The 16,997-nt window shown below is 43.5% G+C and overlaps 2 protein-coding genes across 2 annotated transcripts in view; one reads left to right on the forward strand and one right to left on the reverse strand.

Annotated features, from left to right (window-relative positions):
• Positions 1 to 78: 78 nt before the first annotated feature.
• On the reverse strand, positions 79 to 1,107 carry JH06_0259 (hypothetical protein; the record flags this gene model as incomplete). Its single annotated transcript, XM_014674075.1, has 1 exon — positions 79 to 1,107. One exon carries the CDS (start codon positions 1,105 to 1,107, stop codon positions 79 to 81), a length of 1,029 nt encoding a protein of 342 aa, XP_014529561.1.
• A 613-nt stretch (positions 1,108 to 1,720) lies between these two features.
• Positions 1,721 to 16,997, forward strand: part of JH06_0260 (hypothetical protein) — a gene marked incomplete at both ends in the record, with an annotated part of 40,608 nt that continues 25,331 nt past the window's right edge. The window contains 3 exons of the mRNA XM_014674076.1: positions 1,721 to 1,746; positions 1,781 to 2,131; positions 2,164 to 16,993. Of these exons, the coding sequence (XP_014529562.1) occupies positions 1,721 to 1,746; positions 1,781 to 2,131; positions 2,164 to 16,993 (15,207 nt within the window). The remainder of the gene's footprint in view (positions 1,747 to 1,780; positions 2,132 to 2,163; positions 16,994 to 16,997) is intronic.

Raw genomic sequence — 16,997 nt, forward strand, 5'->3', positions numbered from 1 at the left:
GAAGGATTGATGCGATGTTTTGATGAGGCTGGCTTGGTGTGAAGTTCTTTGTTTCTTGAGAACTACTTAATGATTATGTTAACAAACACACGACCTGTTTCTCTTTGGTAATCTGGAAATATCTTCCTTAGTGGCTACTACTTTCTCTTCCTTCAGCTCCTTACTGAGTTTACCTCTTCTCGGTTGTGGATTACGAATCTGTCGTCCAGTTGGTTGAGGAGTTGATAAAACAGGAGCCTGTGGAGCTGGTCTCAGAACATTGATTTGTCGAGAACCTTGTTTAGCCTTCGGTTCTTCCTCTCCACTAGTACGCTTCTTGATACTCATCGATTCACTTGCCTGTTGTTTTTTCACCTTGTTATCCCACTTTTCTTTAACAACATTCACTCTCTCTGTAATAGCATTGTAGATAGTCATGTAATTCTCATATAAATTTAGGAAATCTTTGAGCTTTGATCGTTCACTTTCGCCATTCGGTTGTTGCTGTAACTGGCGAACGCGTGAAAGCGATTCCAACCATACACTTCTAGCGATCGATGTATTGTAACTTTCCCTAGTAAATGCAGAAGATATGGTTATTGGTTGAATATTAAAGGACTCTAACTCCTTCTTAGGATGAATCGAGTCCATACACTTCATTTTAGGGAACTTATAAGTACTATCTGATCCGTTAAGACACTTCAACTCTTTTATCACATCACTACATTCATAAATACATTGCCACTGAGCTCCCGTACTCATCACTGTATACTGAACCTTTCCTGTTGGATATCCCTCCTCATACTCAATCGAATATATTTTATCCGATCCTCGAATTATACACATTCCATGCAATACTCCACCTTTAAAACAACAACTCATGAGATCTTCTCCATATTCATCTCGCAAAAAAGCACGTCCATTACGCTGACCATTATTCCATTCTGAGTACAACTCCTTGTTGCCATCAATGCTCCGTGAAGTTTGTTTTGTGGAACCAGAGTACAATCGTTCCCTATAGGGCTTGTCTGTAGGATTGAGATTAAGGACAGACAACAAATCTTGACCGTGTATACAGTAATAGTTAAAATACTCTTCGGCCTTCATAGAAAGAATGATAATATGCATTAACTGAAATCTGTACCAAAAAACACCCTTCTTTTGGAATTTGTGATTGATAATTACTAGTGGACAGTCACTTCATGAATCATTAAGAATAAAAGGATATAAAACGTCAAAGAGAGAATACAGATACATCAATATGTATCCCACTCTATAATTCTAAATTCGTTGTCTGTAACAGTCAATTGTTCACTACATCTAGACTATAATTCTATTGTCACAATATCCTAACTAGTCTTCATTCTATCCTATAGGAACATCTATTCATAGTTTACCCCTTGTTATGACCAACTAGAATATTTTAACTCAGAAATGTATTCTCACAAAAGAGAAATGAACGTTTTTAGATAGGTATAAAATTCTCTTGCCATCTATGCAATATATGACATTTAAGATTTGGTCCTTATTTAACCAATCATTCTGTGGTTACTACCATTCTATTGGTCCTTTATGGGTCTTTATTTTGCAATATATTTGTGGTTTGGTAATTTTTCTGGAAGGACGTTTTTTCTACCTCCCTTTCGATTTCAAGTCTTCACAATACTTTTTGGAGACATCGCGAGTATTCTCCTTGTATCTTTTCTTGTTATATTTGGCTTCTTTATTGATCAAGTATTTAATGAGAATGGATATGTGTTATAAAAGGTGAGTTTTGCGTGTGTAGTTGTAACATTGGTAGATTTGTTGCTTTACTGCTGGTACTAGCTGCCGTAGCAGTGAGTGTTGAAACAAACATGAATTATGAGTCTACGGTTCTCGTGAACAAGGACGTGGTAGTTACCGATTCCAAGTTCATGTGGCTTCCAGATGACGAGCTTCGTGCATCTTGGGGTAGCCGTGACGTTGAGAATGGCAAGTGGGGTTTCGTTTCTGAGAAGGTCCCGTACTCACCTGTTTCTCAAGTTTCAGGCTCTGTTTTTAACATCTTTGATGGTGACTTGACCAGTGGCTTTGTCTGGAAGGCCGTTTCTCTTTCTGAGAAGTGCCCCGTAGACAGTAGTAACTGTGTTGAAGATGGTGACATGGCACGGTAGGGAATTGAGTTTTGGGAGTTAGTTGTAGGTTCAATCAGGCTGAGGGTGGATTGAAGTGCTATGATGCTGAGGGGAACGAGTGTTCTTCGGAATGCAGTTTCTGTGATAACCTCCGTGCTTCCGTGGTCTTCGATACCGAGAAGTTGATGATGGTTCAGAACATTGCTGTTTTCGTGCAGAATGCTCCCTCTGCTCCTCGTGCTTGGACTGTGTCTTACTCCTTCGATGGTCCGATGGGCCCTTGGATGAAGTTCGCTGATCACCAGATGTCTGAGCTTGTGGAGGGTGAAGTGTCCATGACGGAGATGCATGGAGGTGTGATTGCTGCTCGCTATTGGAAGATTGAGATTACCTCCAATTGGGGAGCTGCTGAAGTCGAGCTTAAGGAAGTGCGTCTGTTTGGTGTTGTGAATGCGGAATTGAGCCGTCGTCTGGAGGATGTGAAGGAGATCACTGTGGACGGTGAGAATATGGAGGCTACTGACTACGTTCTGAAGTATACCTTCAAGGGTGAGGCCCCTTTGTATGTCCAGGGTTATACGCTGTCTGTGGTGCGTATCAACTCGGTGAATCTGGACAATGGTTCGACAGGAGACAAGAACGTTCTGATTGTAGGCCAGCCAAAGACTTTCTATGTGAGCATCAGCAACCATGAGGATCTGAGTCGGGATACTGTGAAGTATGTGAAGGGAACTGATTGCTCAGCCCCCGCTTATGGTGAGGAGAAGCATTTGGTGAACAATACGTTTACGGTTGTATTCAACGAATCAACTGACGCGAACTTGACTCTGTGTTATCGCTTACAGTTCGATGAGACGTATAAGCCTGAGGAGTATTTCCCGATTGGCGACTTCTCTGTGCAAATGCGTGATGTGTACAGTCTGACAGCTCTTGTTGGAGCTTCTGATTTTGCTGTAAAGGGTGTTCCTAAGACATGGCGTGCGGATGTCCTTGGTTCGTCTGTGGATGATCAAATTGGTTTTAAGATTAATGGCGAGTGCGTGATGGTTCCTTACGTATTGGATGGTTTCACGTACACGTTCAACTATGAATCTGTGGAGGGAGAGGAGGTGTTCCCTCTATGCTACAAGTTTGTTGGCGAGGAGGTTGTTGTGTTCCCTGAGTTGACTGTTCGTGTGGGACATCTTGATTCCTTGATTCAGAAGAGTGGATCCGCCAACGTTATGATGACTGATTCTTCTAAGAGCTTTTTTGTGCAGGGTGTTGGTGTTGCTAATGGTGATGAGCTGTTCGTGAGTTCGGATGACCACTGTTCCTCGGACTCGGTGACTCCTGCTATTGTTTCTAATGGTGCTGTAACTGTCACTGCTTCGACTGCTGGAGCTCTTCATGTATGCTACAAGTTCGCTAACGAGCCGTTCTACTGGTCGGCTGTCGTGATGAATGTGTATGATGTATCCTTTGTTCCTGGATCAGGAGATGTGAAGATCTTGATTGTAAATCAGACTAAGACCTACGATGTGGTCATTGATGGTCCTAGTGCTCATTTGTTTACTGGTTTCATGTCGTTGGTCCCTGGCCTTTCTTGCTTAGGTGATGCGGTGATGACTTCTCCAATGACCTCGACGATCTCGGTCACTCTGGATCGGGTCTACGAGGAGTTGAGCATGTGTTTCACTTTGGTGCATGACGGAGTGCATGAGTCTCCGAAGAATTATGGATTGATGACTCAGAAGGATTTATGGAACCTGCGGATTGAAAACAGTGAGGTTTTGTATATCTTGAGTGAAAGTACAACTCCTGTGAATGTTACTGGTCGTGGTATTTCTAACGAGGATACTTTGTTCTTTGTTGAGAACAGTGCTTCTTGTGAGACGACTCCAGAGATCATTTTCCATGTCGATGATAGTATAGCTTTAGTCTTCTTGCCTCATGGATACAATATGCTGATGAAGATGTGTTATCGTTTTGTGAACGAGACAGCTATTCCTCTGGAACGTCCAATTTCTGTGTATGGTATTGAGACGGATCTGAATGCCTATGCATTCATGAGTGTTACTGCGTTCTTCCATTTGCAGGCTATGCCTCTTATGTCAACATCTGATAAGTACACATTCGTGCAGGAAGGATTGAGTTGTCCTACAGATGATAGCGTGTATAAATCAGTGGTATTGAATGAGTACAACCGTTATGTGTTCGAGACTTCCACTATTGCTACGTATGTCCTCTGTTATAAGTTCTCTGGTATCAATCGTTATGGTCAGTTTGCTTCTGCTAGTACCACGGTGATTGATCACATTGTTGTGTATCCTCGTGATAACATCTATGGTACTGCTTTCACTTATGTTACAAAGGACCTGGTTTTCTCTGGTAACTCTGTGCAGGCTGGAGATCGTGTGAAGTATGTGAAGAACAGTTGTGATGAGAGTGACTTCAATATGGAGACGACCAATATGGAGTATTATACTCTGGATGCTTCCCTTTCCTTGAACCTGTTTTACACGGCCACTGTTGACACACTTATCATGTGCTACAGTTTCTCTAAGTTTGATGATACTCCTAAGTTCTATCCATTTGTGAATAATGAATATGCTATGCATGTGGTGGGTATGCAAAATGTGACTGTCAATCGTGGAGATTCTCAGGTATTGGTATCAGGTGTACACAAGACGTTCGAGTTGAATGCAGTTGATATTACTTTGGAGTCTTTCTTCTTTGTGGAGAACACGAAGAATTGTTCTGTTGCCAATGCTCTGGAAGATCGTGTTTTCAATATGCAGAACAATGCTGCTTTGGTGCTATTCGCTGGATGCTTCGAGCAGCAGATCTTCAAGATGTGTGTCAACTTCAACTATAACAACCGTCAGTTCGTTGCTGATATGATTCCTCAGACTCTGGAGATTGTGACATTTACTGGTGTGTCTGCTCTGTTGGGTGATGATAGTGTTGTGGTTGCTCATTTCGATAAGGGCTTCCATGTTGAGGGTTGCAATCTGAGTGACGAGGATACGTTCACGGTGTTGGATTCGGACTATGTGGCTCTGAGTGACCAAACAACATCGATGCAGAATGGTACATTGTACATTCGTGCTCCTGTCTCTCGTGTGGGTCAGGAAATTCGTCTGGCTATGAGAATTCGTAATGAGCCTGAAATCAATCTCGATTCGTCGATCTTCCGTGCTCGTGTGTATGGAGTGGCTGCTTTGACCAAGGATCAGTTCGTGATGCGTAATACCGACTCGATCGGATTCACAACTGCTTACAATGTTCCTTACTCTGTGTTCTTCACGTCTGCTGCTGATGAGACGTGTGAGAATGAGAACAGTATTCTGAGCACTGTTCTGAACTTCACTGAGTTGGTTAGAGATGAACTGGCCTATGATCGTGTGTTGTACACATCTTCTCAGATGGTGACATTCACTGCTGCTACTCATAATGACTACTACTATGCTTGTGTAAAGTTTGGTAATGAGCAGTATTATCGTTATGGCCCTAATCTCGATGAGAATTATCGTATTCGAGTGTTTGTGAAGGGTATTTATGAGTTCACTCCTTTGGCTGAGGGTGTGAGTGGAAACAAGGTTGTTGCTGATAAGCCAAAGGGTTATCACTTCAAGGTGAGTTCTGGCGATAGCGAGGAAGAGAAAATTGCTTGGATTCCGATGAATGCTGATTGTGCTGATTACAGTGCTACTGCTACTACACCTGTTGCTTGGGAGAATATGGAAGACACTTTGACTGTGTTGATTGGCCATGAGTATGGTGGCATGACCTTGAAGATGTGCTACTGGTTCGATGGTGTGGTGGTGTCCTATCCCGAATTCTTCCTGAACGTGCTGTATCTGAAGAGCTTCCTGTTCGTCGAAGGAAATGATCAACCTGATTCCACTTCGAGTATTGCTGTGATTAACCACAACAAGTATGCTTATCCTATCACAATCCCTGATATTGCTACTAGCTCTAATAGAATGGAGGAAGTGAAGTTTGTGGCTGAGGATGAGATGTGTGATGCAAATCGTCCTGTGTTTGTGATGCAGATGGATGGAAGATTCCACATTAAGGACAATGGCGATATGCCTGCTGTTGGTAAGCTGTGTTTCAAGTTCGAGAACGAGGACTTCTACAAGTTCGATGAGTATACTCTGACAGTGGTACAGTTGAGTGGATTGATTGCTTCTGTGGGTGCTGATAATCGTGTGATTTCTAATCATCCTAAGGACTTCTCTCTGGAGTGTACCAACTGTGTAAGCAGTGACTCTCTCTACTTCACTGCCTCGCGTGATGAGTGTGAGAACGCGTTTGCTCCTACATTCAGCTTCCATATGTCAATGGTAAATGGTAAACTGTCTTTCACTTTCAATCCTCTCTCTCCTAATCAGAAGGCCCCTGGTAAGTACAATATTTGTTACCAATTCTCTCGTTACTATGATGTGGATGCTAGCTCAAACAAGCTGTTCTTCGACATTGATGTGACTGTGGCTCATATAAGTGCCCCTGTAGCTGATAGAGGCAGTTCATATTATCTGGTTGCTGAACAGCAAAAGGTGTTTAACTTTACACAGTCTGTGGGTGTATCAGACGGAGATATGTTTACCTACATTCCGATGAGTGAATCTTGCCCTACAAACTGTACTGTGAATTGTTTCACTATTGAGAATGAGTATAGTACTGTGATGTTTATGGAACATTCCAATAATCAGGAGTTGCAGATGTGTTACTACTTCATTGATGAGGATATGGGTATTATGTATAACGATTATCGTGTGAAGGTCCAGGGCATTATTGAGTTGATATCTCATCCTACAGCAAATATCGCCTTCAAGGATACATTGAAGAATGTTACTGTGATTGGTTCTGGTGTGAACCGTCATGACAAGGTGAAATATATGAAGAGCCGAAGTAGTTGTGCTAGTGATGCTGCTGCTGATATTGTGGCGAACGCTGAGGTAGACTACATTGAAGGTCAGTATGTCTATTCTGTGACATTCTCTGAGCAGACTTCAGATTTGAATCCTGCTTATGTGATGTGCTATCAGTTTGGTAATGAGCCTTGGAAGCAGTATGATGAGTATTCTCTGATAGTGCTGGCTGTGAGTATTGATGACTATCCTGAGTATTACTCCAGTGATAAGGCTATTGTGAACATGCGTAAGCGTTTCAACATTTCTCCAATGAGCAATTGGGAGACGTCTTACATCAAGTTTATTCGTGAGGATAGCACTTGCTTATCAGAAGGAGTGATGCTCGAGTTGTATGATGATGATTCTGATATGACGACTGGCAGATATGCTCCAATTCATTTTGATGCTGAGAATAGCACTTACTATCTGGATGTAGCTTTCACACAGAACTCTTATCCCACTTTCTTCAAAGCTTGTCTTGTTTTTGGTAACGATGAAAAGTCTCAGAGAGAGGTAGAAGATTTTTCTGTGTTGGTTGCAGATATTCCTGTTTTGAATACGGGTCATGTTGTGGATAATGTGGAGAAGCTGGTACCTGTAGCTGGATATGGTCGTCATAGTTCGGATCTGGTGTATGTGTCAGAAGGTGATTGTATGGATCCTTTTGTGGAACCTTTCAATGCTACGAATAACGGTTTCTACATTACTCTTCCTTATCGTGAGGAAGAAGGTGCTGTGAACACTTACAATGTGTGTTATCAATTGAATCGTGAGCGTCGTATAGAGTTGGGAACTCTATCTGTGGTGAAAATGATGGATATTTACGTTGTCGGTAATAATGGTGAAAAGGGCAACCTGATTCGTGGTATGTATCCTGAGCTTATTCGCTTTGAAATTAAAGGATATTCTAAGGACCTCGGCAATGGTCGTGTGATGTTCGTGGATGCTTCTTCTGAGGAATGTGATGAGTCAGCTGCTTTCACCATTTACTCGCGTGAGGGTAATGGTCCTTCAAAGGTTGTAGAAGCTAATGAACCATTGACAGTGGAAGTGAAGGCAGTGGATAATGTTGTTTCTGACGAGTACAAGGTGTGTTACAAGCATGGAGAGGAAGATCCTTATTTGATGTATCCTTTTGTCTTCAAGATGCTGTATGCCAACACCATCACTGTTAGTCACGGTTCTTCTTCGTTGTTCGTGGAGAATCAACCTAAGAGTCTGTTGGTAAGTGGTCAGGGTCTGAACGAAGAGGACATGGTCTATTTGACTGAGAACAATGAATGTACATCTGCTGAAGGTGCGGTAAAAAGTTTTACGATTGGAGAATTGCCTATGGATGTGGTGTTCTCGGATGGAAAGGAGTATAACATGCTGCACGCTTGTCTGTTTTCGACAACCTACGACATCCATGTGATTCTGTTTATTGATATGGAAACTTGGAGACCGAGTGTGGCCATGAACCCTGTGTTGACTCCTGTGCAAGACTTGGGTGATCGTATTATATCCAACTCGACTACGGAGTTTATTGCAGAGGGAACCTTTGTCAAGGATGGAGATGTGGCAAAGTTGATTCCTGAGTGGGCTACTTGTGAGATCAATGCTGTGGGTCCTCTGGGCATTGTGACCAACAATCGCTTCACTGTGAAGTTCGAGGATCCTAATGATATGTTGCGTTCAGGTGTGCGTCTCTGTTACCGTTACGGATCGGAATTGTGGATCTCGTATCCTCGTGTATTCACACCTATCCGTCTGTTTTTGGAGATGGATAGTGATTCCAATAAAGCTGTTGTTGGTGTTAGTCAGACTTTCATATTCCGAAGTGAGTACTTGAGTGTTACGGACACGTACAAGTGGGTGAAGAGCAATGCTACTTCATGTGCTGATGACCTGTCGGATGCTGAAGGTTTCATTGAGCCTACTTCTCGTATCCTGACAAAGATTGGTGAAGGTGAGTTCCAGGATGTGGTGACCTTTACCAAGTCCTCCAAGGGTGTTGAGCTGTCTCTGTGCTGGAAGTTTACATCTGGTTCATTCTTCAAGTTGGATGACATCCACTTGAACCTGTTGTCGATCGATAGTTTTACTGCTCAGTATGGTAGTGATCATGCTGTGTTTATGGATCTTCCTAAGACTTTCATTCTTGAGGGTTATGGTCAGTCTGAGAATGATACTCTTTTATTGGCTGCTGCTTCAGATGTGGAGTGCAATACAGTCCTTACTTACTTCCGTCTGAGTTCGCCCACTTCTGTGGAAGTGTTGCTGACTTCCTTCAGTGCTAGTGGCTTCGCCGTTTGTTACAATTTTGATGGAGAGGGTACTCAACCTCTGTCTCATTTGATTGACACTGTGTATGTCACGTTGTCCTATCCTGAGGGTCTGTTCCTCGATGAGACCTACAACTTCATGGTGACTGGAGGATCGGGCATTTCGAGTCAGGACACACTCAGCCTTGCTACTCAGATGAGTGATTGCTATGCAACGAATGTTGTTTCTTACCCTGTGAATGGAACTGTATTTGAGGTGATGTTAGATTCTGTGCCTGTGGCTAACGAGGGTAATTATCATCTCTGCTATTGCTTCAAGGATGATTGCTACTTCACTAACTACCAAACCTCCGTGTATCATATTTCAGACATTGCTTCGGATGAGGGTAAGGCTCATGGACTGGTGGTGGGTCTGGCGAAGACCTTTGTCGTGTCTGGAGTGAATGTGAAGGACGATGACCTTGTCATCTTCAAGTGTGATAATAGTATCATGTCGTTCCCTGTGAAGGAGTCTCGGGTTGTTCCTGAGCTGACTCGTAACTTCGTTGCTACTTGTGAGGAAGTGACTGTGGAGTATTCGTTTGGTTCTCAGACACGTGCCTTCCCTCTGACCTATGATGTGAATGTGATTACCGATGTGGAGGAAGTGGTTGTTCTTGAGAATAAGAACACGACAATTCATCTCAGTGGTCATCCTGTTGCTGTGGGCGATTATGTGAAGTTGGTTGAGACTTCGTGTGACGAAGATGCGCCTGTGTTCATTGTTGAGGCTTCCGAAACATCGTTCTTCGTGAACGTGTTGTTGGAGACTGTGATGAGTAGCAGTATGAAGGTGTGTTATCAGTTCGATGGAGAAATCCGTTATGCTGATACTGGTTTCTCAGTCCTGTCGAAGGCTGTGTTTGTCTCACCGTTTGAGAAGAATGCTGTAGTTGTGGGTTCAATGCAGACTGTGGCTATCAGTGGCCAGGGTCTATCATTGGATGATAAGCTGATTGTTACTCCTAATGAGGATTGTTCTGAGGGTATGGAATTTGATGTAAACGAGGTTGATGGTATCTTCTCTTCTAATGTGACCATTCTTGAAGCTGCTCCTGTCTTGTACATGTGCTACAAGTTCCCTGGTCTGCCTGTGGTATCTCTTGATTACAAGTTCCGTGCTTCGACTATTAGTAGTATCTCATTGGAGCAGATTGTCAATCGTGCTCCTATGGAAATTGTGGTGGAGGGACCTGAAGCTGGTGATCGTATTGCTTTTGTTGCTGCTGGCGAGGATTGTGCTTCCTCTTCAGCGATTAAGGAACTGCCTGAGTCAATGACGGTGAACATTACGGTTATCTTCCCTGGAATGATTCCTAACATTGCTAGTGTGTGTTATGCTGTGAATAGCCAATGGGTGGTTCTGTTCCAGATGCCGGTGATTGGTCTGAGCAATATTATTCCTGAGACTATCGTTGCTGACAAGGAGTATACCTTCTTCGTGAACGCAACGCATATTCGTGGTGACTGTGACGTGGACAAGCTGACATTCAATGAGAATTGGATTAATTATGGCTGTAACTACACAAACAACCTTTACACGGGCAGTTTGAATACAATCTTCTCAGATAACATGTCTGGTCCTGTACTCCTTGGTGGTATTGGTAGCAACAGTTGTAGTAATCGTCTGGGTCCGAATGGTAACTACATTGTACTGGACTTCGGTCAATGCATGGATGTAACTAAGCTTGAGATCACTGCTGAAGATACAACGTCAGATGTGAAGACTCTGCGTGTGTACACAGCTGCGGACACCGAGTTGTTGTTCAATGAGGTATTGTTTGATGATAACGATAATCATGTATCTGTGGGTGTAAACACAAAGGAGTTGGACTTCTCAGGCCGTATGATGAAGCTGGTATTTGTGGAGAATAATGGCCACCCAGTTTATACCACAGTGCGTAAGATTGCTCTCTTTGGTCGTCCTTGTACTTCTAATCCTGATTATGCTGTGAAGTATGTTGCTCCTGAAGATGCTTGTGAGACAGAAGCTGAGGAGTTCACCGTGTCTATGTGCTCGAAGCGTTTCACTCACACATTTAATAGCACTTATGATGAGAAGGTGGTGTGTTTCAAGCATCCTCTCTATCCTTACTATGTGAAGTATCCAGATATTGTGATGACAACGAAGTATATCACAGGCTTTAATGGAAGCAATCAGCTGGGTAGTGGCACTAGTCGTTACTTACAATTAAACGGTAAGGGTATTACTGCTGGAGACGAAGTGAAGTTCGTTCCTGAGGATCGTCCTTGTACCGATGATGCGACAGTGTTCTCTGTGATTGGTGATCATTCTGTGAAGGTATATGGCTTCAACGAGACTGGTAATTACACGTTGTGTTATCGTTTTGTGAACAGTATTGACTCGTTCATGCGCTATGATAACGTGACGTTAGAGGTGGTGAATGTTGCAGTCATCTCTGTCACTCCAAATGTAGCGATTGTGAATCAGGAAACTGTGATTCATTTCTCTGGCTCTGGTATTACGGAGTCGGATACATTCCGGTTTGTGACTTCAAGTCACTCATGTAATGATGAATCAATCTGTGATGACGTCTATCAGGTGGATGCAGATGGTTCATTAATCTGTACTAAGCCCTATCTAGTAGATGCTGATGGTTATGCTACCGTGATGTTTACAAAGCCTCTCTCTTCTGGTAAGGTATGCTACAAGTTCGGTTTGTCGGATACCTATACAGATCTGGGCCTGTTGTTCGAGGTATATAAGGTGAATGCTATTAAGCCTTCTGCCTTTGTTTCTGAGATTCCTGAGGATGTGACGTTCTCTGGAGTGGGTATCACGATTCGGGATAAGTTTGCCTTTGTGGCGCATGGTGCTGATTGCAGTACTGCCTCTCCCTCTAATACTTATGATCTGCGATCCTCAACTGTGGATGTTGTGGGTAAGGAAGTGACTCTGCATCGTCGTAATGTGACCTTGATTGCCTCTAGAGAGACTGTGATGGATGTGTGCTATACACTGTATGGTGTCGATGACCCCATTGTGCTTGGTTCCGTGACTGTGACTCCCAACGTTATTAGCATGTACAACGAGGACAATCCTGATGATCTGTTCTACATCAGCAACAAGCCTACTTCGTTTATCGTCGAGGGACAGGGTGTAGGACGTGAGACAACAGAGAAGCTTCGTCTGTTGGCTCCTAGTTCTCTGAGCTGCGACGACTACCTCGTAGAAGTAGATGCTGCTCGTCAGATAGATGGACGCTCACGTGTTTCTGTCACTCTGAATGTGGCTAATCAGGATTCTCTTGCCGTTTGTTACAGTTTTGTGAGCATTGGTTTCCGTCGCATGAGTGTGTTGATTCCTGTGCTGAAGGTGAATGTTGTATACAATGGTGATTCGGTCCTGTCTTCCGTGTACGTGGATTCGTACAATACTTTCTCTGTCGATGGTTACAATCTGCAGACTGGTGATTTGATGAAGTTTGTAGATCGTCTGGGTCAGTCTCAGTATTCTTGCTCGAGTTCTGGCAATGCTCTTCATGGACAGCCTCCTGTGAACATGACATTGATGGCTTCGGGCCGTACTCAAGGAATCTTCAGATACACCGAGCCTGGTCTGAATCTGGCTCTCTGTTATTACTTCGCTTCTCATAACATGTATGTCCTGTTCAGTGATATCCAGTTGGATGTGATCGATGTGGCGTATGAGAGTGAGGATGTAGCCATTGTGGGTGAGACATACACCATGGAGTTTAGTGGTGTGGGTCAACAGGTGGGAGATCAGGTGATGTGGATCACTGATGATGCCCAAGGCTGCCATCCTTCTTCTCCTTATGTTGTGACTGATGTGAAGTATCTGGATGAGTACAAGCGTGTGGACTTTGTGTTTACTTCGACCTACAGAAACTTGCACTTATGTGTGAAGACATCTGATCAGCCATGGGCTCTCTTGACGGAGTATCGTCTCGATGTTTTGGGAGTGACTTCTGCGAGTATACCTGATTATGCCAGCTGGCAGAACCAGACTGTGACCAGAATTATGGCTCATGCTCCTACTACCATGGAATTCAATGATAGTGATGAGGGAGATAAGGCGAAGTTCATTCCTGCTGACAGTAATTGTAATGGTGACATGGGCAAGTGCGGAGTGATGAACGTGTCTGTAAACAATACAATAACTGTTAAGTGTCCTGCTGTGGAGAAGGTGGTTCTCTGCTACTATTTCGGTCGTGCTCATATGTGGAAGAAGTATCCAGAATGGGCTTTGACGGTTCAAGGACCTACTTCAATGTCTACAAATCTGAATGTGGTAGATGATGATATGGTAGCTTCGATTACTTTGTCTGGAGTGAATGTGACTGGTGACTGCCGTCGTAGTCCTGCTTCTGAAGATGCTCAATTTATGGAGAGTTTAACAGTGGAAACCAACGATCCTGCTATTTCAGAGAGCATGATCAAGGCTGCTATGGTTAATACTCAGTATGGAATCTCTTCAGAGATTGGTCATCCTTTCAATATTACCTTCTCTGCCCCTTCGGATTTCTCTATACAGTCATTCCATATCCTTGCTCCAGTAAGTGATATTTCTCCTCGGAACATTGAAGTCTATCGTATGCAGAACAATGCCTGGGTCCTTGCCTTCCAATGGGTGAATTCTTACGATGATGCAGGTACTACGATCCCTGGAGGTGATGATTCGTTCCATGGAACTTCCAATAAGTGGATGCTTACGATTGTGGATACATATCTGACTACAGCATCAGAGTATAATGATGATCTGGAGAATTTCACCTACTTCACTGGAATCAAGATGTATTTGTCTTCAGCAGGGGCTCGTGAGTATGTTGCTGTTAAGTTTGTGGAAGCTTCTGCAGACTGCTCTGATCTGAATGAATCTGCGATGCTTGATCCTGTGTCACATGAAACATTGCGTAGTGTTCCTATGAACTCGTGTTCGGGTCTGTTGAATGCTTTCACAGTGGAAGACTACTCGAAGCAGTACAAGTTGTGCTATCAGCAGGCTAATGCTCCTGAGGGTTACAAGGGTTTCTTCTCCTATGATGATATGGTTCTATCCATTCGTCATACGTTGGTATCTTCGACTGGTAATGCTACCTACGCCATTGCCAATTATCCTAAGACCTTAGTGTTAACTCCTTCTGACAATGCTGTCGTATCTGAAGTCTTGTTTGTTCCTGATGCTGGAGCTTGTGAGGTTCCTGATGCTTGTGAGGAGTCATCTGGGTCTAGATGTCCTTTCCCGGTGAGCAATAATCGTGTGACAGTTACCTTCACAAACGAGGATGATAACATGCGTCTGTGTGTGAAGTACAGTGGCGAGAACTTCTTTGAGCCTCAAAGATTCAATATGATAGTTGATGTGTTGTCAGTCTCATCCTTTGCTCCTGCTTGGACTGTGTATGAGCCTTATACTCTGACTGTGACGGCTCGACACTTGAATCCTGACAACTATATTGTGTCGGATGATCCTTCGGTGATGGAACATACGCATCTGGTGAATAATGTGGCTACCTTCAACTTCACAGGTGCTCGTCGCAATGTGGCGTTGTTCATGTACGTGGTGGAGTTGGAGGAAGAGGTTCCTTTGTATGAAGATTCCACTGCTGTGAAGGTGGATGTGTTTAGCTTCGGTTCTCTCTCTCGTAGTAACTTCCTGGTGAGCAAGACTTATTCTAGCGTGGAGATTTTGGATTCTGTTGGAGTAGTTGGTAATACAAAGGCTCTTCTGTGTGCGGAGGATTGTAAGCAATATGATATTATCAGGGAGAATGACAAGTTGTATTTGAACTTCGGTAAGTTCGAGACAGCGAATACGTACGATCTCTACTACATCTTCCCTGAGGTGCGTTCTACCGAAATCGATGTGGGTATTCAGGTAGTTGTGAATGATATGGGTGAGTTTGTGCTCACTCCTTCTACTTTCTTCGTTGCGGGTGAGATAATCTCGGTGTCTGGACCTGGTGTGGATGCTGGTGATAGGGTCTATATGAGTTTCACGAACTCTACGGAGGGAGTTGAACCTCTTTCTGTGGAGCGTGTGGATGATAATGTGCAATTTGATACATCTAAGATGAACTTCACAGAGGATACTGTTTATGTGTTCTATGAGTTCTACAGTGATGATTCGTTACACAAGAAGGTGTTTGTGACTGAGATGACCGTGTTGTCGGCTAGTCTCAACTATGCTGCTACTGCTATGGTCACTGAGTATCCTTACTATGTAACTGTATCCGGTCTCTCTCTCCAGCAGAATGATACGATTGTTCTGGCTCAATCATGTTCGGCTTTGAAGGAGGAAGAGGTGGATACATTGGATGAATTCCAGTTGAAAGATGGAATGTATCGTATGGTGTTCACCTCTTCATATGGAGGTGCGGAGCGTCAGTTGTGCTACTACTTCACTAATTTCGATACCTACGTGCCTTTGAAGACTATCACCATCTCCGATGTGAATGTGTACACGGCTTCTAGCTATTACTACGCAACCACGAACGAGGTATTGGAGATTGAGTTGTTGGGTGATTTCCCTGGTAGTTCTCAGAACCGTATTGCTCTGCTGTTGTCGAACTCTCCTTCGTGCGATGAGCATGTGATCAATTATGTAACAACAAACGAGAACATCTTTGTGTTCTATGTGCAAGATTTTACATATTGGGAGTATTATGTGTGCATCCGCTGGGACGAGGGTTCAACTCCGCGTGTGATTAGTGATACGAGAGTATTGGTTAAGGAGATTGAGAATGTGGGTATGTCTGTTGGAATTGTGGGTCAAAACGATGTGGTGACTGTGAGTGGTATTGGTCTGAACAGTGGAGATCAGGTACTGTTCGCTATGGACTTCTGTACAAGCCCCATTCATAATGGTCCTTTCACAGTGAAGAAGTTCCAGGACTTCTACTTCGAGCCCACTTGGAATATGAGTTCTAATCGGCCGTTCTCTCTCTGCTACCAATTCAAGGGAAGCAACAAGTTTGTGTTGATTAGTAACATCACTAGATACATCATTGCCGTTGAGGAGATGCAGCCTACAGTAACACGTCGTGGTATTGAGGAGACTGTTTCTATGATTGCAAATGTGGTGCCTGAGAATTCGGCTTTGTATGTAGCTACCAGTTGTCAGGAGGATATCAAGGAGTTGTTGGATATGAGCAATACGAATACGATGTTCAGTTTCACTCATATTTTCAATGAGACTGGTAGTTATGAGATTTGCTTGTCTCTGGATGATAATTACTTCACGAGATTGAGTCAGTTTGTCGTTGTTGACATCGAGTCCTTGTCTATAGACCGTTGGGTAGCTGGATTGCCTCTCCCTTCGGCATTGGTGTCTTCGATGAATGTGACTGGATATATTGTAAACGGTTCGAACGTGACGTTTGTTACCTCCTCATGTGATGAGGAGACGGAGCAATTCCCGATTCGTGAGGATTTGAGCATTGATGCTTTGATTCCGTTCCCGACAGCAGGTATATACAAGTTATGTTTGGTGTCTCCTGGTACCACTCGCATGTTCTTGTATGATGAGTTGACTGTAAATGTATTGTCCATGACAGTGACCTCTACAAATTCAACCATTTATCAGTTCATTAACAATAAGAAATCGGTGTCTCTGCATGTGGATGTGTCTGCTGAGGACTTGGTTCCTATTGATGTGTTTGTGGCTACTTCGAGCAGCTGTACGGAAAAAGTGGATATTGTGAACTCCACGGTAA

This window comes from Blastocystis sp. subtype 4, assembly GCF_000743755.1.
Source record: "Blastocystis sp. subtype 4 strain WR1 chromosome Unknown seqid_0018, whole genome shotgun sequence".
NCBI lineage: Eukaryota > Bigyra > Opalinata > Blastocystidae > Blastocystis > Blastocystis sp. subtype 4.